Genomic DNA, 22,918 nt, shown 5'->3' on the forward strand with positions numbered 1-22,918 from the left:
GGGGGGATTGCACATGGGTTGGGTGCTGCTCCATGTTGATTCACCAACCTTTCCGGATGCCCTCAGCAGCTCCTTGGGGCAGCTTTCCTGGTGGGAGCAAAGGCAGGTCTATCCAATAAAGAGCTGAGAAGGGAGTGAAATGGGCAGAGAAACAATCCTAACCACCCCACAAATTATGGGTGCCATTTATCTCTGGCTCTTTTGCACTTCCTGTGTCCCATGCATGGGGTTTTTGTGCTCCTGGCCTCCAACTCTGGGGTATTGGGCTTGGCTCCCCATGGCAGGGGATGGGGCACCACTTGTGGAGGAATGGAGTGTCTTCTTGCTGCCAGCTATGGCCTGGGGGAATATCTGGCCTTTGGGGAGGGCAGCTAGTACTGGGGGTGGGTGGACACACTGCTTTTGTGGGGAGGGGAGGAGGGGGTAAATTTTCTTGGGAAAAGGTATTAATTGGGATGCCTGGTCCTTTGGGGGAGAACACCTGGCCCTTGAAGAAGAGATGCCCATCCCTTGGGATGGCTGTTAGAGAGATGCACAGACTCTGGGAGAGCACTGACTACCCCTTGATATGGCTATAAGGGTGCTGCCAAGCCCCTGGGGGGTGGCCACAGTAGGATATCCAGCCTTTAGGAGGGCTGCCTCTCTCTTGGGAAGTAGCTGGGGAAAGATGCCGGGCCCTGGATGCGATACCTGGCCCTTGGGGTGGCTCTGGGAGGGGGTGGTCTGCTCAGCACTGGGTAGAAGGAGTATTTGGGGGAATTACTGGACCAAGGAGGGTGGCTATGGACGGGGGGGGAAGGGGGATGCGTCCTTGAGGAGAAGCTATGCGAACCATGCCATCCCTTGGGGCATCTCCAGGGGGCTGCCCACCCTTTGAGGGGTAGCTGTGGAAGAAGGATGTAGGGAATGCTTCACTTTGTCGGGTGTCCATCCTCGGGGGTACAGCTACGGCGGGGGTGGGGGGTGAGAGGGCTGCGTACCCACCCCGGGGAATGCGTACGGGGGGATGCCCATCCCCGGGGCTGTCTGTGGGGGGCTGCCGGTGCCGGAGGTGTGGGGCAGCCCCGGGCGCAGGCCGTGCCGGTGCCCCGGTGCCGCCGCCGCCGCGCTCCCCCCCGCGGCGGGGCCGGTGCGGTGCGGCGCGGGGCGGCGCGGGGGGGAGCGCGGTGTGTGGCCGCCGGCGGCGGGCGCGCCGTTGCTTAGCAGCGGCGATGGGCGCTGCCGCGGCGGCGGCGGCCAATGGGAGCGGCGGCGGCGGCGCGGCCCCGGCGCCCCCCGCCCCCGCCTCCCCTTTAGAGGCGCGGCGGGCGGCCGGCGGCGCACACACAGCCCTCCATCCGCACCGGCACCGGCACCGGCACGGCCCCGCCGCGCGCATGGGGGCCGCCGCCGCGCTCGGCCCCACATAACGGGGGGTGCCCAGCCCCGCCAGCCGCCCCGCCATGCCGGCCGAGCCCCCCCGCGCCGCGCCGCCGCCGCTCCGCGCCGCCCGCCGCAAGCCGCTGCCCGAGGTGAGTGAGGGGCGAGCATCGCCCGCTCTCGCGGGGGCTGCGGGCCGGGGAGGGGAGTTCGGAGAGCGCGGAAGAGCCCGGGGCGGGCCGGGCGGGTGCGGAGACCCCCGTGTCCCCCGGCTCGGGGCACCTCCGGCACTCGCGGTGCCGCTCCGAAGCCGAGTGCGGCGGCCGTGGGCATCCCGCCCCGCTGCGGGTCCCCTTCCCCAGGCAGGGGCTCTCCCTTCTCCTCTCCCGGGCTGACCCAGTCCTCGCCCCCTCCGCAGGGCAGGGCCGTGGGCCAGACGACCCCGCTGTGGCTGCGGGCCCGATTTCAGGCGCTGCTCTTCGCCCTGGGTTGCCGGATCCAGCGGCACTGCGGGAAGGTGCTCTTCGTGGGGCTGCTGGTGTTCGGGGCTCTGGCCGTGGGACTACGGGTGGCCTCCATCGAGACCGACATCGAGCACCTCTGGGTGGAAGGTAAGCGCGGCCCTGCGGGCTCGGCCGCCCGTGGGAACGGTCCCGGTCCCGCTCCCGGCCGCGGCTTTGTCTCCCACGCGCGGCGCGGAGTGCGGGGCCGGCCGGGAGGCAGGTGACAGCGCGGGAGCGGGTCGGGACGAGGAAGATGAGGATGCCGCCGCCGGGCGTCCCGTCAGCGGGGCCGCGGAGGACGGGGCCGTGGGTGCCCGCGAGCCGGGGTCCCGTCTCCGCGGCCGCTCGGGCTGCGCCTTGCGCGGGTGCGTGGTGCTGGGTTGAAGAGGGACCCCCACGCGTGTCCCTACGGGGGTCCCTGCGCGAAGGTGCTGACACGTGCGACGGGGATGGTGCTGGATACCCCCTTCCTGGTGGGAAGAACCCCCGGGAACGGCCGCAGCCCCGCACCGGGGCAGAGTCGGCGCCGCGGAGCCGCCAGTCCCGGCCCGGGACCCCGGCCCGGGGGGAACGGGAGCGCGGACAGGGTCAGGCGGGAGCAAATCCCCGTTTCCGAGTGGAAGCGGCTGATCCCCCTCCTTTGTTATTAATAACTCCAGCGTGGATTTTCTCTCCCCGATCCCTGCAGCCCTGCTTCACGGGTCTGGGATTTGCTTTTCCTGCGCCTCCCTTCGACTTTGGGGGGCCCCCGGGGGGGCAGCACCCCCAGTCGCACCCCCGTCCGTGCCGCCGGGCGCGGCGGGGGGATCCCCCGGGCGGGGGTCCCCGCGGGGTGCTGTGCAGGGGCAGATGTTGCTCAGCGGAGGGGTGTCAGCCATCTTTGTGCGGGAGCGCTGCCTCCTCCCCCACGCCCCGCTCCCTGTGTGGTCCTCAGCTACTCTTGGATTTGGTTCAACAATAGAAGCAACTTTGCTCTCCCACCCCCTTTTTTTTTTTTTTTTTTTTTTTAATTTAGAAAAAAAAAAAAGAGCTCTGCACTCCCTGGCTGCTTGCACACAGATGCACGCACGGACCCCTGCCCAGGAATGCCCGGCTCTCCCACCTGCTCCCCACTCCCCAGGGATGTTTGTCCCCCCTCCCCAGATCTCGGCTCCATCACCCCCTTCCACTGCAACACGTAGCAGAGAAATCCAGTGATACCTCCCGATCCAGCCAGCGCCTGAGCTGTGGCTGCTGAAGGAGGGACGTGCTCCCTCCGTGGTTCCCTCACTCTGGGTCGTGGCTCCGGCTCCATTGAATTTTTATTGTGCTTTTGGGGTAGCAAGGAGTCAGCGTTTTGTAGAACTGTGGCCAGGAAAGCGGCTGTGGTTGTTCCTGTTAAGGGGAATGGGACTTGCGGCACATCAGGGTGGAGAGCGGGATGGGGAAGGGGCCAAGCCTGGGGACGGCTGGAAGCGCCCAGAAACCCGGCTTTTCCTGTGCCCCACTGTGCTTCCCTGCTCCGCGGGGCACAGCCAGGAGCAACTGCGGCTGCTCTTGGGGGATTTCCCCCACGCTGCGGTCTGGCTGTAATGTGGGTGCCGGGGGCCTCTCTCAGGAACCTTCTCTTTCTCATGGTTTCCCATCTTCTTCAGTGTCAGGAGTTGGATTTAATTTTATGTCCGTGGTGAAACACGGCTGACATGGGGTGTCCTGCCCCTTCCTGGGCACTGGGTGCACTGGGCTCTGCCACAGCCCCTGCTCTGGATCTGTGCTGCCTGGTCGAGGACGGTGTGCGATGCCAAGGCTGCTACTTGGAGCCCCCCCTTGTCCTTCCTGGGAGGGCTCTTCCCCCGAGAGTGTGCACTTGGGGCAGACCCCTCCGTGCCTTGCTCCTGGGTGGCACAGCCCCAGCGTCCTCAGGCGTTGGCACAACCTGCGACCACCAATGACGATGTGTCTGAGATGGCTTTAGTCCCATGGGGTGGCATGCGTGGGTCAGGATGTGGAAGGAAGGTTTGCGGTGACACTTCCAGTCTCATGTATCAGCTGGGGGGTTGCCTCCCTTCCCCATAACCATCTGTAGGTCCCCGCCTCTCCACCAGCCTCAGCTTCTGCGTTTTCTGGCGAGATCAAAGCATCCCCCACATATGGCCAGCCCTGATCACTGAGCACCCCATCCTGCTGGTGTGGGGATGGGCATTATCAGGGGACAGGAGGGCCTGGGGTGCCCCTGAAGAGTGGAACACAATTGCCCAGACTCTGTGGTTGCATCCAGAGCACTTGAAGCTGCTTTGGGATTTTTCTCAGCTGCTGCTTTCTCACATTCCCACGTGTGTGGCAGGGTTGGAGTGTGTGTCCTCTGCAGTGAGCCTGGTACCACTGTGGCAGGCTGAAGCAGTGCAGTTCTTGCTCCTTGGCTGGCAAAGTTGGTATCCTATCATCTTGGTCCCAAGTGTTTGGGATCCCCAAGGTGCTGGGCACCTGAGCTCCTGCCTGCTCTGGGTCTGTGAGGGGATGTTTGTGGGAGCCCTGCCTGAGGCAGTGCTGTAGGGTGTCTAAGGGGCAGGGTATGTGTGCAGGGAATCCCAGGCCCATCATCCTACCCCTGTGGGTCCCAGCTCAGGGGCAGGGTGATTTAAGGTTCCAGGAAGCCTCTGGTGACTGTACCCGATCACCTGCCTCTGCCTAGCCAGGCTGAGGGATGTGGGTGGTGATGCTCCAACCCGCAAACCACCCCACCCAGGTGAGGTCCCAGCGCTGCAGGAGCAGAGTGTGACCCTGTGCCAGGCAGTCCCCACTGCAGGCTGAGCTCAGCTGTCTCGCAGCTGGGATCCTGGTGAGCAGGAGAGGGAAGGGACCTGCTTCCCATGTGAGCATGATGCTGCTGTGCCATGCCCCTCCTCCCCAAACAGGGGAATAGGGTGGGCAGCCCTGCTTTGGCCCCATGACTGGGGTCAGCATTCAGGCCATGCTGATGGTATGTCCTCCTGAGCCTCGGCTGTGACCCTGGCCACTAGTGGGAAAACAGAGGGTCCCCTGTCCCAATTCTGGCAATGTCCTTAGACCAGGGGGGTGGCCGAGGGGTTCTTGTGGTGTTCTGGGGTTATGCTTGACCTGTATCCCTGTTTGGGAGATGGAAGGAGGCTGTGTCACCCCATAAATTGGACTCGACTGTGGAAATGTTCAATTAGGCTCCTCCGAAGCAATTAGCCACTCGGAGGCTTTGCAATCCCGGCTAGCAGCGAGTGTTGAGTTACCTCTAGACACCTGGCAGCTGTTCCTGGCTCTCCCAGGGTGTCTTTAGGGCCAAGGGGCCGGGGAGGCGAGCTCTGGGCAGGCAGAGCCCTGGGTGGTGAATGGGTCTGCCTGATTTATAGCGCTGAGGGCTGGTTCAAAGGAAGGCCGGGTTAATTCCTAACCGGAACAGCCAAGCGCCCCGCACAGCCGTCGCGCTCTCAAAGAGCTGCTGAGTCTCCCTGGAGAAGACCCTGTCCCTTTCCTGGAGGGGTCATGGACACCCCGAACATGCTGGTGGGATGAAATAGGACGCATCTTATGGGGGTGAGGGGAATTTGCTCTCTTGTTTTCATCTTGGGGCACAAAGCTGAGACACCCCCAACCCTCTTGGCAGTGGCTTCTGTCCTTCCTTGACCTCTGCAACAGTTCTTGGCACAGGGCATCAGTTCCTCGGCACCCAGGACAGGGCTGGGATGCAGCCTGGAGCTCTGCCGCGGCAGGCCAGGACGGAGGGGAGGTGCCGGCCGACTCTGGGCTGACTCTGTTTGCAGAGAGAGGGGCAGAGGCAATGGGAAAGCCCCAACAGGAAGCCAAGGACAGGATTGAACGCCCTCAGCACTGTCTGTGTGGCCTCTCTTCCCAGCCCCTGTCCCCACCGTGCCCGGTGGGTTCCGTGGAGGGGTGTGGGGAAGCAGCAGTGGGGGCAAGAGGGATGCCACAGGCGTTCCTGGGTGGGCACACAGAGAGGTGGGTGGTCTCCTTGCTGGGTGGGTGGGTTTGTGGGGTGGGATGTTTGTTCAGGGTCTGAGAAAGGAGCGGGTGAATCTGGGGGGCTGTGTGTGGCTGGTGCTGACAGGCTGGGGGGCTCTAATGGCCGTTTGTCCCTGGGTCTGGGGCAGCAAGATGCCTGCTGGGATCTGGCCAGAGCTGGCTTCACTCCTGTGGGGGGGCTCCTGGACTGCTGTGTCCCTGCTCTGTCTCCAGATGGGTGTCCTGGGGAAGAGGGTCCCCATTTCTCTTGGGGTGTGGTGATACAGGTATTGCTCTGCAGGAAGGAAAGGGACAGCCCAGGGTGCTGGGGACTGTCTTACCGGGCCTGGTGGGATCTTTCCTTCAGCACCCTACTGTCCTCTCTGTTTGCAGGGTCTGGGTATCTGCGGGGACACTGTGCCCCCATCCTTGGGAGCTTGGAGGAGTGAGGAGCAGCTGGGGTGTTGGTGCCATGAAGTGCTGGGGTCCCTGTTATCCCAAAAACCTTCCTGCCTGGCTCTCCCCTCTGCTCTAAAGTCTCTTCTGGCTCTGAAAGAAGCTTTCTTCTCAAGAAAGGAGGGGGAGGAAGGAGACTCACCCAGTAGCCCCCCACCTACCAGAAGATGGGGTCCAGGCAGTTCACCTTTATTTATTTATCTTTGGGAGCTGAGCGCAAAACCTCTTGCTCTTCCTTTTCCCTTCCTTGACAGCTTGGTCAGCTTTTTTGGGCTGGAAAATTTTGCTAATTAACCCAAAGAGACTGGAAGACTTTACAGATGGCTGTGGCTTATCTGCCCCTATCCATTTTGTTTTCCTTTTCAACTTATATATTTTTTATTTCCTAGAATTTTTTTTCTTTTATATATATTTTTTTTTTAAACTTGGACATATCTACGGACTTAGGGAACGGGCTCTTTTTTTGTGTGTTTTAAATGTTATTTGGCGGCTGGGAGGGGGCAGCGCCAGGGCCCGAGAAGAGGGTTTTATTATCTGCCTCTCCCTCGGGCCTGGAAAAGTGGTCTGAGTTCAAAAAATTCATTTCTTGCCTGAATGAAGCCAGCAATGTGGAAAAATTTCACCATTCAGAGGGGGATGAATGTATGTTTCAACCACACATTAAGTGACATTAGCAAGCAGTGGAGTGCCTAATGTGGCCATTTTTCACAGCAGCCAACAGAGGGGGTGATTAGCATAATTAGTACAGGCAGCCCTATACATATGGAAATGGCAAATGCCTAAATGCCAACACCAGTGGAAATTTATGTCAATGCTGACAGGAGTCTTAGCGGTGAATAGTTCCCAACTGAATCCCCTCTACCCCCCCTTTTTTTTTTTTTTTCCCCCTCTCTCTTTTTCGGGGGTCGCGCTGTCCCCTCGGCGCTGGCCGGGGCGGTGCGAGCTCCCGGCTGCCCCCCTCCCTGTGCTGGGAACCGCCGCCCCCCGATTTGGGGTAATAAAGACATTAATTTAGCTTTGCCGTTAAACAAAAGAGTTCGGCCGGGGCCGGCGGCTGGGGAGCTGGCCCCAAACGGGCCCTTTCAGCCCCTCCGCCGCTGGCTTTTTGAAGGCATCCCCGTCTTCTGCCGCCCCTCTTGACTTAGTTGGGAGCCCCTTCAGTGGGGCTGGGTTTAGTTGGAGGTGCTGGGGCAGCGTCGAGCCCTCCTCCATCCCTTCGTGCTGCTGGGGGCACCCATCTGCCACGCAGCTGCCCCCCTTCCCGGGACCAGCCGCGGGGTGAATGGGGCCGGGAGGACGTGTTTTGACAGGATGGGGCCGCCGGGCTTTTGGCGAGGCTGGCGGTAGCGGCCGGGACAGGTAAAAATGGCTCTTTCAGTGTGCCCTGGGCGAGACTTCCTCCGGAGCAGCATGGGTCCTTTCACTGCCTCCCTAATCCAGCTAATCCGCCCCACAACACTTTGAAGGTGGCCTCCGGCTTGCACGCCGCTCAGCACGGGGAAGCTGCAGCCGAGGGATGCTTGGGGCGGTGCCTCGGGACCCCCTCCCACCGGGATGAGGGATAGTGCTTGAGTTGCAGGACGGTTCTGGCATCCCTCTGAAGCCCCTGGGGCTCTGATCACCCAGGACAGGCATCTCTGCCAGCGGGATGCACTCGGTCCGCATTTGCACCCGTGGGTGCCTCTTGTAGCAGGGGGGTGTGCTGCAAAGGGGGTTCCCCATGGGGATGGCTTTTCCCAGGGGATCTCAGCCTGACCTTGCCTCACTCCCAGCTGTGCCTTTGTGGTGGTTTCCAACCCTAGCGTTGGGATGTTGTGCTGTAGAAAGGGCGCTGCTCATCAAGTCCCTTGCTAGTGGGCCCAGCTGGAGCTGGGGTCAGGGCTGCAGCATCCCCCGTGCACCAGCTGAATCTGCAGCTCAACAACATTTGTTGCCACATCCCATAGCCCCATTACAATAGTCGAGACAGGGCCTGATTTTGGGGGCCAAGCGAGAATGTGTACCCAGGAGTGTTTCCCTCCCTGTCATCCTGTCCCACCCAAGTCACTCAAGCGGTGACAACACTGACAGTGCCTGGGTGCCATCTGCACTGTGGTGGCAGTGCTGTTGACCATGACCTCAACCCAGCCTGAGGGGGCAGAGTGGTCTTTGCAGCATGTGTTTCCTGGGGAGGCACTGGTACTTCTCTGTGGTCCCGAGCACCTCCCACATCCCTCCCTTGCCTTCAGCCTTGCCAGGCAGGGAGGGCTCAGTGTGGGGCTGGCAGCCTGCCCAGACCCACTGCCCTCCCTGTGCCACCCAGACACGCTGCCCTGGCACACCCAGCCTGCTGCCCCCCACCCTTGGGTGCTTGGAGACACCATTGGTGCTTGGGGTTTGTTCACCTCCTTGCCCTGGGAAAGCATGGTGGGAGGTCTCCTTGCTGTCATAACCAGCAGGGTGGCTGCAAGGGGGCCAGCCCCGGGCTGGGGGGGGGGGGGGGGGGGGGGCTTTGCAACTGCACTGTGGGCAGCAGGACCTGGCATGGGTTCATCTGACCCCAAACCCTCCGAGATGAGTCTGGGAGGTTCTGGCTACCGCTGGGGAGATGTGGAATGAGCTGGGATCAGACCCCTCCCAGGACAGGAGGACAGCACAGGGGCTGAGGCTCTGTCTTGGCTGGAGCAGCTGAGGGCACAAGTTGGTCCCACTATGAGGGTGAACTGGCTGCAGTGCCCGTGGCTGTGGGTCCTGTGCCAGGAGGGTTTGGGGTACAGTGGCAGTGAAATGGCTCAGGCAGAGTGGCCGGGAAGGGGGCAGGGAGGCTCCAGCCCTGCTCTATAATTTTGTGGCGGATGCTGTAATTACGGAGAGGGCTCCCCGGCCATGGCCCGTGGATGGGAGGCAGCCGCACACGCAGCCACCCTCGCTGCTAGGGACCCTGTCCCATCCTTAGCATCCACTCTCCCTGCTTGGGCACGGCAGGATCCTGCTCTGCACCCCAGGTGTTTGGAGTGCAAGGGGGTGTAGGGTCCCAATCCACCGTCCAGCCAGAGCTGCTCTGAGCCTGCACCCACAACCCCCCCAGCGTGAAACCCCCAGGCAGTGCTACCAAGGAGCAATGCCCAACCCCAGCGAGGATGTTCCTGCCTCGGGGGTCTGCCCTGCCCCCAAGCTGGATTTTGGAGGGAGCTGTGGGTCCAGGGCAGTGAAGCTAAACCCTGCCGGGGAGCAGAGCAGGCTGTTAGTAAGCAGGACCGGACGCCTGATTGGAACCAGAGAGCCCTTTGCATGAAAAAGCCAAGGGCTCCCTTTGTTAATTGGAATAAAAAAAAACCCAAAACAAAACAAAAAAAAAACAAAAAAAAACCCCAAAACAACACAACAAGAACAACAAGGAAGAATTTACATACAGTTCCTCATTAACGTGCTCATTGTTGGTATCGGGGTGCCCCCGCAGCCTCCTCCCGGGCCGGGGGGCTGCGTGGGGCGGCTCGCCCCGCTCCCGGGCTGGCCGGCCGGCGGGCGCGCGCCCGTTTGAAGTGTCCTTGGCAGCCCTGTGCGCGCTGCCTTGTCTTTTCATGTTGCTCTTTGGTTAATTAGGGTGTTGGAATTTGAGGCTTCCTCACGGCCTTTGAAGCTTGCTGACGGCTCGCGGTGCCCTGTTCCAAATTAACACTAATTACAAGGGACGGCTTTTTATTTTCTTTTTTTTTTTTTTTCCCCCCTCTTCTTTAATTTTTCGGGGGCTCGCCGCCACCCCATGCTTGCAGATGTGTGGCTCCTCCCGCAGCCGTGCTGGGCGGAGATGCCGGCAGGGCAGGGCGTAGCAGGATGCATCCCCCGGGAGCAGCAGCGCTGTCGGGCACCCCCTCTTCGCTGTGTCCCACCTCCCGCCCGGCTTCGGCGTGGGTGGCATGGCTGAGATCAGAGCAGCTTGGCGCACCTCCTGCCCGACCTCCCAGCCTGCTGGGAACGGGATGGGCGTCCCACTCCCCCCCACCCCCGACACCCACCCTCCCTGTGTCCTCGTCCACTCGCCCTGGGTGCTGCTATCCCCTCTGACACACACACAAAAGCCGCGGCCATGTCCCCCCCCTCCCTGTCCCTGGCACAACCTCTATCCCAACTGGCATCTGATGGACACCAGCTGCTCCTGGCCCAGCCAGGAACAATAAAGATGCTTTGCCCTCCCCGTTCCCAAAAAGCAGGGAAAAAAAAAAAACCAAAACACCAACCCATATAATAAGTCATTAAAAGGGAAGATTCTGCTCCTTATTTGCGGTCTCGCTCTGGCCTCCTCGGTGCTGGCGGAGGGCCAGGCCCGCCGGGGCCCCCGCCTCTTGCTGTGGGAGCATCCTGGTGCAGATGAATCGTGACCTCCCCTCGCTTTCCTGGGGCTGGGCAGGAGCTGGCCTCGCCCTTGCCAGCAGCACTGCCTTGGGAAGCATCCCACGCTGGGCATCCTGGGGTACACCAGTGGGTGGCACTGGGATGGGGGCTACACCCCAAATGTGCCAAGGGCAGCGTCCCTCCCACCCTGGGCAGGGGGCTGGGAGCAGGGCAGCCAAGTGGTGCACTTGGGAGGGGTCTCAGGATCCACTCCCCACCCTCTGGGCTGTGTTGTCTCCCCTTTGCTATGCCAGGAGGGATGGGAGCCCCACATTTGAAGGGGACGGGGACAGCTGTCCTTGGGCTGGTGCTCAGCCATGCGAGAGACTGTGCAGGGTTTGGTCCCAGACCCAGCCACGTTGGCTGCGAGGGGATTTTTGTCTTCCACGCCGAGGCAGCCACAAATGAAATCAGTGGCTTCAGCTGGAAACCTTGGCCCTGCTGTGCTCGGAGCTCTCCTGCTGCCGAAGGGGGACAGATCCCAGAGCCTTTGCAGGAAAGAGTGATGTCCCCAACACCACGTCCCTCCCCTGTCCCCATACTCCTCCTGGGACAGCCTACACCTGCAGGGACTTTGGGGTGCCTGCCTCTCCCTACTCTCCTTCCCTGCCTGCCTTGGGGTGCCACGGAGGAGCTGGGCTGGGCTGGCTTGCCTCCAGTTTAGCTTCCTATTTTGGGGGCTGGTTTTGGGCATCTGCAGCACCCACCACAGTGCACGGGTGGAAGTGGACAGGTTGGGTCCACTCTGCTTCACCAGCTATCTGTCTGTGGGCTTTTTCTGGGGAAAGTAAAGCCAACAAGCTGCTTTGGGGCTGGGTACAGCGTTGATGGGAAGGGAGATGCCTGGTCCAGTGTGTCCTGAGGTGGTCCCTATTTGGATCCCTTGGGTATGAGCACCCAGAGGATGCAGCAATTGGGGAACCCCACACCAAGAAGTCCCTGTGAGTGATCATGGCACCATCTGATGCTGCACGGCCTTGATTCTGCCCATCCCATTCCCTGGGCAGCCTGATGGGCAGGGCAAATTGGTGGGATGGGGGCTCTGCCTGCCCTGGCACTGACAGGGCACATCATGGTCCCCTCCACAGCGGGCAGCCGGGTGAGCCAGGAGCTTCGCTACACCAAGGAGAAGTTGGGCGAGGAGTCCGTCTACACCTCCCAGATGTTGATCCAGACCCCGAAGAAGGATGGTGATAACATCCTGACACAGGAGGCCCTGCAGCTCCACCTCGAGGCGGCCTTGGCCGCCAGCAAGGTTCAAGTCTCACTGTACGGAAAGTGAGTCCGGCTCCACGTGGGGGACGGGGACCCCCGCCGTGCTCTGCACATCCCTCTATCCCTTGCCATGTCCCCTGTGGGATATGCCCATTCTCAGCTCCTCCTTCTGCCTTTCCAGATCGTGGGATTTGAACAAGATCTGCTACAAGTCAGGTGTCCCCATCATTGAGAATGGCATGATTGAGAGGGTAAGTGCTGGTCATAGATGGCCCTCTGGAGTCCCCCCGGGGGTGGCTGTTGATCCACGGGATCAGTCCATCAAAGAATAGCAGTGGACGGGCTGTGGTGGGGACAGTGCTCGTCAGCCCCAGGGGCTGTGAAGGCACGGGTTTGGGAAGCCCAGCAAGGCAGGGGGAGACTGGGGGGGTCTGATCCATCCCTGCTGACCCCTCACATCTCCTCCTACAGATGATAGAGAAGCTGTTCCCCTGTGTGATTCTGACACCGCTGGACTGCTTCTGGGAAGGCTCCAAGCTGCAGGGAGGCTCAGCCTATCTCCCGTGAGTGTGTGTGGGGAACTGTCTTGGCCTGTGGGGGTCTTGGGTGGGAGCAGGAGCGGGGGATGCTGCTGAGGGGCTGTGCTTGACCTCCCTTTGTAGCTTGGCTCCGCCTGCTCCAAGGTGCTCCAGTGCTGCTGCAGCTTGTCCTGCTCAGCCCTAGGTTGGTCCCACAACCATTGCTGTCCTGCTGGGTCAGCACCCTCGGGACAAGGTCCCTGTCCTCCCCTGCCTGGCCTCAGTGGCACAGGTAGGGCTGCACTGCTGCAGGGGGGGCTACAGCCCACAGGCAGGAACTGCCCATCCCATCCCATCCCATCCCATCCCATCCCATCCCATCCCATCCCATCCCATCCCATCCCATCCCATCCCTGCCATGCTTTCCCACCAGCCAGGGATGGGGACAGGGGGACAGTGGCTGTGCCACAGGCAGGTCCCTGAGGCTGCTACCCCCACCCCCATCAGTGCTTTGTGGGTGCAACCATTGTGAGAGGGCACCCACACTCCTGAGCTGCACCCAGGGGCATGGAGGGCACGGAGTCCCTGGGCTGGGTGGCGAGTGACTCCCAGCCAGCTCCTTGCACCATGGTGGTGGGGCTGGGAACCCCGGGTTGGGCCGGGGGAGCCTCCCCCACATTCCTTCTGTTTACGTGTGTGTTTGTCCGGGAGAGCTGGGGCGGCTTGTGCATTGTCAGCAAACGCAGCCCCGTGCTTTCTCATGCTAATGCTGCTCTGAAAGCTGCCCCTTGCCAAATAGATGAAATAGTGGCCTTATTCAGGCTGCTGTGGATGGGAGGAGGGGGAAGGGGCCGCAGCATCCCCAGCCAGAACTAGGGGTCTGGTTTTGCCCCCCCAGGACCTCAGGTTCTCCCCATCCCAGGCTGGGGAACTGCCGAGAGCAGGAGCAAGCCCCAGCAGGGGCTGGGGTGGCTGTGCCACATGGGATGCTGGTGGCATTGCCTGCCGTGTTGGGCAGCGTTCTGGGGCTGAGGTACGTGGCAGGCAGGGTGGCACTGGAGCAGCCATGGGACTCATCTGTCCTAGCAGCCGAGTGAACGGGTGCCCGGGCGGGCACCCCAGCTGAGTGCCGGCCGGCCCATGGGGACTCGTCCCCCTTTTTAACGCCAAGGGGTGAGCGGGGTGGGAGCTGGGAGAACAAAGAGCAGCAATCTATGGAAAGACAAAAGGATTTGCCCTGGCTCAGTGAAGCAAGCGAAAGCAGATAAAAGGGCTCTCTTTGGAAGCAGCAGCAGCTCCGGTTGGTATGTGGGAATCTCGAGCGGCCGGCTCTGGCCCAGCCAGCCTTCATGAATTATTAGGCTGTGTTTCTCCCCAGAGCCCACACTTGCTCGGGGCTTTTTCTTCCCCTCTTTGGAGTGCTGGGCTGGGTTATTGGCTTTTTTGTGTGTCCTTTCTGTCTTAAAAAAGAAGCTGAGTGTGGCTGGAAGCTGGCCCCCAGCTCTTCAGGCTGGGGTGGAGTGAGCAGAGCATCTGCAGGCAATGGGAAAAAACCCTTTTCCTGGGCACACAAGTCCTGTGCGGTCCTGCTGCACCTCCAAGAACCTACTCCATGCTCAGCTCTCAGTATTGTGCTGAGCCCCCAGAACCTCTGCTGAGCCCCAAACTCTCCAGCTTGGGGGAAAATGGCAGGAAGGGCTGTAAGGGCTGCCGGGAGCTATTGCCTGTCTGCTCCCCTCTATCAAGATGTTAGCCCACGGGCAGTAATCGGCCTGACTGCTCACACAAAGCGGGGCCAGGCAGCAGGGCCGGCTCCCCCCGCTTTGTCCCGGACTAACAGGATCAGGCACGCTACTTGACTCGGGGCATGGCCCGCTGTGGCGCACAGGGCATGGGGGATTCCGTGGGCGGCCCCGGGAGGGGGTAAGGGATGTGCTGGGGGCTGATGCTCCTCTGCATCCTCTCATTCTGCCTGTGAGGGCATCCACAGCAGCCCTGGGATGGGTTGGCAGTGGTGGTGGTGGTACTGCGTGTGGGTTTTGGCATCCCCCATGACCCCAGTGCTGCTCTCTGCCCAGGGGCCGCCCGGACATCCAGTGGAGCAACCTGGACCCTCTGCAGCTGATGGAGGAGCTGGGCCAGTTCACATCCCTGGAAGGCTTCAAAGAGCTGCTAGACAAGGCAGAGGTGGGACAGGCTTACATGGAGCGGCCCTGCCTGGACCCCCGGGACCCCCAATGTCCCTCCAGTGCTCCCAACAAGCAGAGCCAGCAGGTGGGTCACAGTCCACAAGGACCAGGATTGGGTGTAGGGGCTTACTGCTCTCCTGCCTGCCCCACAATCCTGACATCTCCCCTGCACCCACAGAGCCCTGACATCCCGGCCGAACTCTCGGGGGGCTGCCACGGCTTCTCCAGGAAGTTCATGCGCTGGCAGCAGGAGCTGATTTTAGGTGGCACGACCAAAGACTCCCAGGGCAAGCTGCTACGGTAAGAGCTACTGTGGTGTGGGCATCCCCAGGCACAGGGCAGGATACCTGCCCTGGCTGCAGGAGGGGCTGTGGGGCTGTCTCAGAGGCTGGTGAGTGTGTGGGGCCAGTGAGCAAGGCAGCGCTTTGGAGCAAGGCGGAGGAAGGCAGAGCAAGGAGGCAGGATGCCTGGGTCCTCTCCTGGGTGTCCGTGGTGGGGATGGGTGCCCTGGGGTGGGGGATGGACCCATTCCTGCATCCTGGGGCGCGGCAGCCGGTCCCAGCGAGGTGCGTGCCTGTCCCCCAGCGCCGAGGCCCTGCAGACCATGTTCCTCCTCATGAGCCCCCGGCAGCTCTATGAGCATTTCAAGGATGACTACGAGATCCATGATATCAGCTGGAGCGAGGAGAAGGCAGGAGCCATCCTGGAGGCCTGGCAGAGGAAATTTGTAGAGGTGAGCACCAGGAACAGCACCCACATGGGGCTGGGTGGGGGTGAGCCTGTGCATGGCATCCCTCTGTGCCCAGGTTTTCATGTGGCCATGGGTTCTGGCACTACTCTCTTTTAGTCCAGTGCATCCCTAGGGACTGTCAGTGGTGACGCTGACACCCTGAATGGCTCTGGGGTGGGTGTACTGTAGAGCAGGGGGCTCCTGACTCCTCTAATGGGATGCACCTCTGGCAGCTGGCACAGGACTCCATCCCTCCCAACGCCACACAGAGTGTCCATGCTTTCTCCACCACCACACTCAATGACATCATGAAGTCCTTCTCTGACGTCAGCGTCATCCGGGTGGCTGGGGGCTACCTCCTCATGGTATGTGTACCCCTTCTCTCTGTCCTCTGCCCTCCCTCCATCTGCCCCCTGGTCCCTGCTAACCCACTGTGCTCTTCCAGCTGGCCTATGCCTGTGTCACCATGCTGCGGTGGGACTGCTCCAAGTCCCAAGGGGCTGTGGGCCTGGCTGGGGTCCTGCTTGTGGCCCTCTCCGTCGCCTCCGGCCTGGGGCTTTGCTCACTGCTGGGCATCTCCTTCAATGCAGCCACCACCCAGGTATGTGCTGGAGGAAGAGCTGGGTATTGTGAGGTGGGTGGGACCCTGAGGGCTCAGGGGTGGCTGAGTCCCTTCTCAAGTGGTGGCTGTGTCCCTCTGCTCATGCCAACTGCTCTGTGGCAGGTCCTGCCCTTCCTGGCCCTCGGCATTGGGGTGGATGACATGTTCCTCTTGGCTCACGCCTTCACCGAGACGAGCCAGCACATCCCCTTCAAGGTGAGCACTGAGCACTGCCCAGGGACTTCTCGGCCTCCTCCTGCTTCCCCATGGTCCCTCTCATCACCCCTTCTCTGTCCCTGCAGGAGCGGACAGGTGAGTGTCTGAAGCGCACAGGGACCAGTGTGGCTCTCACCTCTGTCAGCAACATGATCGCCTTCTTCATGGCAGCCCTGGTGCCCATCCCTGCCCTGCGTGCCTTCTCCCTCCAGGTAGGGCCACGGTCCCTTTCCAGGGGATGGGAAGGGATGGCCAGACCTGCTCTGACGTGTGTCCCCCAATACCTGCAGGCTGCAGTGGTTGTTGTGTTCAACTTCGCCATGGTGCTCTTTGTTTTCCCTGCTGTCCTGAGCCTGGACCTGCACCGCCGGGAGAAACGCCGGCTCGACATCCTCTGCTGCTTCTACAGGTACTGGCACTGGGCTGACTCTGGGTCTGACCCCACAGGTCCCTTAAGAAGATTGGGTGACTAAATGTCCTTCTCTCTCTCCTCCTTCACTCTCTCCATGCAGCCCTTGCTCATCAAGGGTCATCCAGATCCAGCCCCAGGAGCTTGCTGATGCCAATGACAACCATGCTTGCCACCCATCTCCTTATGGGCACCCCGGCATGGCCACCAGCACCCAGATCACCACCACTGTGCAAGCCTTCACCCGGTGTGACCCCTCGGGCCACCACATTGTCACCGTCCTGCCACCCACGTCCCAGGTGTGCACCTCACCTGCCATCCTCCTGCCCCACAGTGACCCCTTGGGCTCTCAGGTCTTCACCCCATCCAGCTCCACCCGGGATCTGCTGTCCCAGCTGGATGAGGCCAAGGGCGGGCGGGACTGTGTCCCCCTGCCCTTCTGCCGCTGGAGCCTCGCTGATTTCGCCCGGGAGAAGTACGCCCCACTCCTTCTGCGCACCCGGACCAAGGTGAGGTGGGGGCAGACCTGGTGGTGCCACTCAAGGTGGGTGGGTGGCACAGGACTCTTCCTGACCCCCCCATTGTCCCCACAGGTGGTAGTGGTGGTGCTGTTCCTGGCACTGCTAGGGCTGAGCCTCTATGGCACCACCATGGTACATGATGGCCTCTACCTGACGGACATCGTGCCACGGGACACCAAGGCACACGCCTTCATCTCGGCCCAGTTCAAGTACTTCTCCTTCTACAACATGTTCATTGTCACTAAGGGTGGCTTCCACTACCCGGGTGCCCAGGCTGCCCTGCTGAGCCTGCACCAGGCCTTCAGCACCGTCAAGTATGTGGTGCGGGAGGGCAACCGCGACCTGCCTAAAATGTGGCTCCATTACTTCCAGGACTGGCTGCGAGGTGAGGGACATGCCTCTTCTCCATGACTTCCCCTGCCTGACAGTCCTTCCTCTCCTTAGCCTGCATGCTCCCCACTGGCCTGGGAATGCCCTCCCTTGTGTGCAGTACCCTGGGGAGGATGGTCCCAAGGTGCCTAGCACTGGAAGCTGAGCCTTGGGGTTTCTGTGTGCCCATCTCTCTGGCACCGCACTCCCTGGGTTACATGGGGTGGTGTGCAGGGTGGTGTGTCCCCGGGGATGCTTACCCCACATTGTGCATCCCCAGGGCTCCAGGCCACCTTCGACAGGGACTGGCAGGCCGGGCGCATCACCCATGATAGCTACCGCAATGGCTCCGAGGATGGGGCACTGGCGTACAAGCTCCTCATCCAGACTGGCAACAAGAAGGAGCCCTTCAACTTCAACCAGGTGAGTGGTGACAGGGCTGGGCTGACTGGGCTGGGGATGTCTCTGCCCCAGCTGCCCAGCTCATGCCCACTCCTGGTCTTTTCTGTAGCTGACCACGCGGCGACTGGTGGACGAGAATGGCATCATCCCCCCCGACACCTTCTACATCTGCCTGACAGTGTGGGCCAGCAACGACCCCCTGGGCTTTGCTGCCTCCCAGGCCAACTTCTACCCCCCACCCCCCGAGTGGATTCATGACAAGTACGACACCACGGGCGAGAACCTGCGAAGTGAGTGAGCATGGTGGGCTCCCCAGGGCCCCCTCTGCCCCTGCCATCCTCCTCCTCCTCCTCCCACTCCCCACATCTTTTTGCCCTGAAGGGAAACCCCTCACATCCCTCACCCCATCCGGTAAACTGCCTTGCTTCCCCATGCTTGACCCTCGTCCTCTTGCATCCCACACCCTGAGCATCCCACTGTACATTCCCTATGCCCTTAGCAACACATGCCTGCTCCAGCCCATGAGCATCTCACTACAAAGAGTAACCCACTAATGCACAAAAATCCTACAGGCAGAGAAATGCCCTGCCCTCCTCCTTGACCCCAGTCTGTTTCCTACACACTCCCCAGTCCTGTGGTACCCAGCCGGGCATCAGGCTGCCCAGGCTGCACTCAGGCTGGTGTGACTGGTGCTCTCGTGCTGCCTGTACACCATACTGCCCATACCCTCATACTGCCTGTGATCTCCTCACCAGTCCCAGCAGCCCAGCCACTGGAGTTTGCCCAGTTCCCTTTCTACCTGAGCGGGCTGCGTCGCACGTCCGACTTCGTGGAGGCGATTGAGAGCGTACGGGCCATCTGCCAGGAGGCCGCCCAGCGCCACGGCGTGCTGAGCTACCCCAGCGGCTACCCCTTCCTCTTCTGGGAGCAGTACATCGGCCTGCGGCACTGGTTCCTGCTGGCCATCAGCATCCTGCTGGCCTGCACCTTCCTCGTCTGCGCCTTGCTGCTGCTCAACCCCTGGACCGCCGGCATCATCGTGAGTACGCACCCTGATGCATGGGGATGGTCCTGATGGGTGGGGTCAGGGGCATCCAGCCTTTCTCCCGTCATGCTGAGTGGCCCTGGGTACCTGCTTCATGGGAATTGGGTGATGGAGTGGCCAGGGGTACCCTGAAGGGAAGGGATGCCCATATGAGGGTGGCAGTGGGTGGGGGACTCCTGTATGGAGGGATCAGTTAAATCATTGATGAAGAGAACAGGGGGCCCTGGATACATCCATGCAGAAGAGTGTGACGGGAACCCCCATATGGAAGTGGCAGTTGTTGGGCGAGCCACATGGAGGGATCAGGGAACCCGTTATGATGGGAATGTGTGTAGTGGGCAGGGGTTTGATGACATCCATGCAGAGCAGGGTGAGGGCTACCCCCAGAAGATGGGACAGATGGGACAGACCCTATTCCCAAATAGAGGGAAAAGGGTAGGTGAGGTGACGCTGCCCTATATAGAGTAGGACCAGGCTTGCCAGGGAGAGGGTGCAGCCAATGAAAGCCATCCCTCATTGATCCCACCACCCTCCAGGTCTCCATCCTGGCCATGATTGCTGTGGAATTGTTTGGCATCATGGGGCTGATGGGCATCAAGCTGAGCGCCATCCCTGTGGTCATCCTCATTGCCTCGGTGGGCATCGGTGTGGAGTTTACTGTCCATGTGGCCCTGGTGAGCACAGGCTGATCCCAGTTCCCACTCCCTGGCACCCTCACCGCCTTGGCCATGTGCTAATGGGTGGCCCATCATGGGTGGCACACGGGGACAGCCCTACATGACATTTCCATCCCACTCAGGGCTTCCTGACAGCTGCGGGGAGCAGGAACGTGCGCTCAGCCGCAGCATTGGAGCACACATTTGCACCTGTGATGGATGGTGCTGTCTCCACTCTCCTGGGTGTCCTCATGCTGGCTGGCTCTGAGTTTGATTTCATCATGAGGTGAGCACTGAAGAAGGGTAAACCAGCCACTTGCTGCCCTACAAGAGCTTTGGCAGTGGGGGCTGGTGGGTGTGGCAGCCTCCCTGTCTGCCAGTGGAGATGTGGGGTTGCTGGTGAGGACATCTTGCTGGGTACTGCCATTCCATCTTGCCTGGAGGCTTAGGAGACATGGCACGGACACGGGCTATAGCACGGGAAGCCATGTTTGCAATGGGACAGGTTAATGACGGCTGTGCCTGCTTACCTCATGTGTCTATGGTCCCCTCAGGTATTTCTTTGCGGTGCTGACCATCCTGACGCTGCTGGGGCTGCTCAACGGGCTGGTGCTGCTGCCTGTGCTGCTCTCTGTCATCGGGCCACCCCCTGAGGTACAAGACCCCTCCATCCCACTTCTCCCTCGTCCTCCCATGCCCCGTATCCATGTCTCTCCATCTCCCATTGCCCCACTCCCTGCCCACCTTTCACCCTTTATCCATCTTTGCCTTGTCCACTCCCAACCTCATCTCAAACCCACCTCAGTCCATCCCTTGCTGTGTACCATCCCTCTTTTACCTCATTCTTTCTCTGACCCATATCCTACTTGCCCCATACCTACCTGACCTTGTTCCCGTTTCATTTCACACACAACTTCCCCCATCCCTCCCTGACCCATTCCTCCCTGATCCATGACCTCCCTGATCCCATCCCTGCTTCACCTGGCATCGCCCACATCCCCATCCTCGCTCGCATCAACCCATACTCCCTACTTCTCCATACTCTGTCCCGGGCCCCTCTGACCTGTCTTCTCTCCCCAGGCATCCCTGGTGGATAATGGTCCCTGCCTACCCCCACCAGAGTCGATACCCCCATGTCTGGGCCCTGGGGGACTGTACGTCCGGCGCGCCCCAGCCTGGCCCGCCACCTTCCCTGAGCCCTCCAACACGGAGCACTACACGGAGAGTGTGGGGCCAGGCAGCCCACGGGGACCCTTCGTTGTGCCCCCTGCCCCAGCACACATCCTACTGGAGGCTGGCAAGGACCCCAGCTTCCCCCGCATCACTGTGAGTGTCTCTACCCATTGTGGCATTGCCAGCTCCCCTGCATCCCCAGGGGATGGATAAAGCTGGGGGATGGGAGCTGGTGGTGTTGCCAGAGGGATGCTCAATATGACTGGGGACCCTCATGCTTCATGCTTCCCCTCCAGGTGCTGAAGCCCTACAAGGACAGCCTGGACGTTCAGGGGAAGAAAGAGGCTTCTGGCCCTCAGCCTTCAGCTCCCCTGCCCTTCGGGGAGCCGTGCACCACGCTGCCCCGAGATCCCCCGCAGCCCGGCCCACCGGGCACCCGGCCAGCGCCCCCCGCAGCCCTGCCCACCTACAGCACCCACCTGCAGGGTCCTGCCGGCAGCTACACCACCGTCACGGCCACCGCATCAGTGACAGTGGCCCTGCACCCCACACTGCCTGGCTCCTACCCCACCTTCAGCCCCGAGGGCTTCACCAGCAGTGAGCAGGACTGCCTGGACGAGCCCAGCACCAGCGGCACCGCAGTGCCCGACACCTTTGAGATGCAGAACATGGGACACCACAGGGCAGGTGCCTGGCGCTAGGTGAGCCTGGGGAACGCCCTACCCAAGGCTGGTGCTTGGCAGCGTGGGGGTGCGAGGTGGGTGTGGAGGGACCCAACTGACCCCCAAATCTCTCTCCCTGCAGATTGCTGGTTCCTGAGCAGAGCATCTCCTCAGCACCCAGTGGGCACAGGAGGGTGCAGAGCGGGGTCACCCGTGTCATGCTGCTAATTGCTGGAGCGGTCTTGGCCAAGGAGGACCAGCCCCCCTGCACCCTGCACCGGGGCTTGGTAGGGCAGGCTGGCACTTCTATGCAAGCTGTGTGCAGGCCAGGCCGTGCCCACGTGTCCCTCACCTGAGGCTGTACCGTTGGTGCCGTGTCCCATCACCCAGGGCTTGGGGTTATCCTGCCCTGGACTTGTTGCCCCCCAGAAATGGAAGCACTAACTCCCCCCTCTGTTTCTGGAGCTGCTGGCAAGGTGGACTCGGTGCCATGCCAGCTCCCCCTCAGTGGGGTCACTGCCTGCTCCCCATCACCTCCTCCTGGGACCACCCATCCCAGGCCATGAGCTGGGGTACCCCAACAGGCTGCCCTGATGCCCCCTGTTCTAATAAGGGGGCAGCCCCAGAGCTAGCTATGCCCTGGCATGCCATGGGCAAGGCCTAGGGTGGGCACTCCCACCTTTATTTATTGCAAAGGGAAACTATCTATAGAGAGATATATATTTTTAAGCTTATTTTAAAAGATTTATTTCTCAGCCTACAGCCTCACCCGGCTGCCCAGGGTGCAGGCAGGGAGCGGGCAGACCCTTTGCTCAGTGCAGGGCTGCCCACTGGAGGCAGCAGGAGCCTGGGGGCACAGACCTGGTTCATGCCCCCACTCCATGGGCAGCTCACCCCTTCCAACGTGCTAGTCCATGCCTCAGTTTCCCCAGTGGCAAGGATGGGAAGGCTGGAGATCATGGATGTGCCACAGTGGAGAAAGGGAGCCTGTTGCTCCCCAGCACACAGGCAGGATTTTGGAAGGGGGAGATCCTTGGAGTGGTCCTTGCTGTGCCAAGCTCCTGAGCTGTTCCACGATCACAGCCCCCCCTGTGTCACAGTTGTGCTCTGTCCAGGGGATGGCACAGGCTTGAGCATGCACGGGACACTGCACGCTGACGTGGGCTCCCATGGTGCCACCAGGCACATCTTGCTGGGAAACGGTATTTCTTACCATGTCCCCGTGCAACGGGGCTGTCCCTGCAGCCAGCCCCTGTCCCTGTCCCCGTCCCGGGCACCGTCCGCGCCGTTACCCAGCACTTTAACTCCAGCGGTGTTTGCTGTGCCTGCGGCCCCCCGGCCCCCCGACAATGCCGCTGAGCAGGGGTGGCCTTGGGGACCCTGTCCCCGTGCCAGGCGTGGGCACGGCGGGCAGCCCCCCCCCCCCAAACACGCCATCTAAGTTATTTATATCAAAGAGAGCAAAGGTTTATTTTTGTAGTTTGTACAGGCGGTAGTGGGGACTGAAGGTTTATTTTTAAAGAGTAAATATATATATTATATATAAATTACCTG

The 22,918-nt window shown here is 61.2% G+C and overlaps 1 protein-coding gene across 1 annotated transcript; it reads left to right on the forward strand.

Annotated features, from left to right (window-relative positions):
• Nucleotides 1-1,211: 1,211 nt before the first annotated feature.
• PTCH2 (patched 2) lies at nucleotides 1,212-22,914 on the forward strand. Its single transcript, XM_053950144.1, is given in 26 exon segments — nucleotides 1,212-1,281; nucleotides 1,284-1,411; nucleotides 1,413-1,511; nucleotides 1,778-1,970; nucleotides 11,747-11,936; nucleotides 12,055-12,124; nucleotides 12,345-12,436; nucleotides 14,470-14,665; nucleotides 14,759-14,880; nucleotides 15,166-15,313; nucleotides 15,544-15,675; nucleotides 15,756-15,911; nucleotides 16,035-16,127; nucleotides 16,214-16,339; nucleotides 16,418-16,536; nucleotides 16,640-17,045; nucleotides 17,130-17,442; nucleotides 17,707-17,849; nucleotides 17,938-18,118; nucleotides 18,584-18,867; nucleotides 19,410-19,547; nucleotides 19,673-19,815; nucleotides 20,084-20,183; nucleotides 20,610-20,855; nucleotides 20,999-21,403; nucleotides 21,507-22,914. Coding segments are annotated over 25 exon segments (4,293 nt in total). The 3' UTR covers nucleotides 21,507-22,914.
• Nucleotides 22,915-22,918: the final 4 nt, after the last annotated feature.

Source organism: Vidua chalybeata, chromosome 9 (genome assembly GCF_026979565.1).
Source record: "Vidua chalybeata isolate OUT-0048 chromosome 9, bVidCha1 merged haplotype, whole genome shotgun sequence".
Taxonomy (NCBI): Eukaryota; Metazoa; Chordata; class Aves; order Passeriformes; family Viduidae; genus Vidua; species Vidua chalybeata.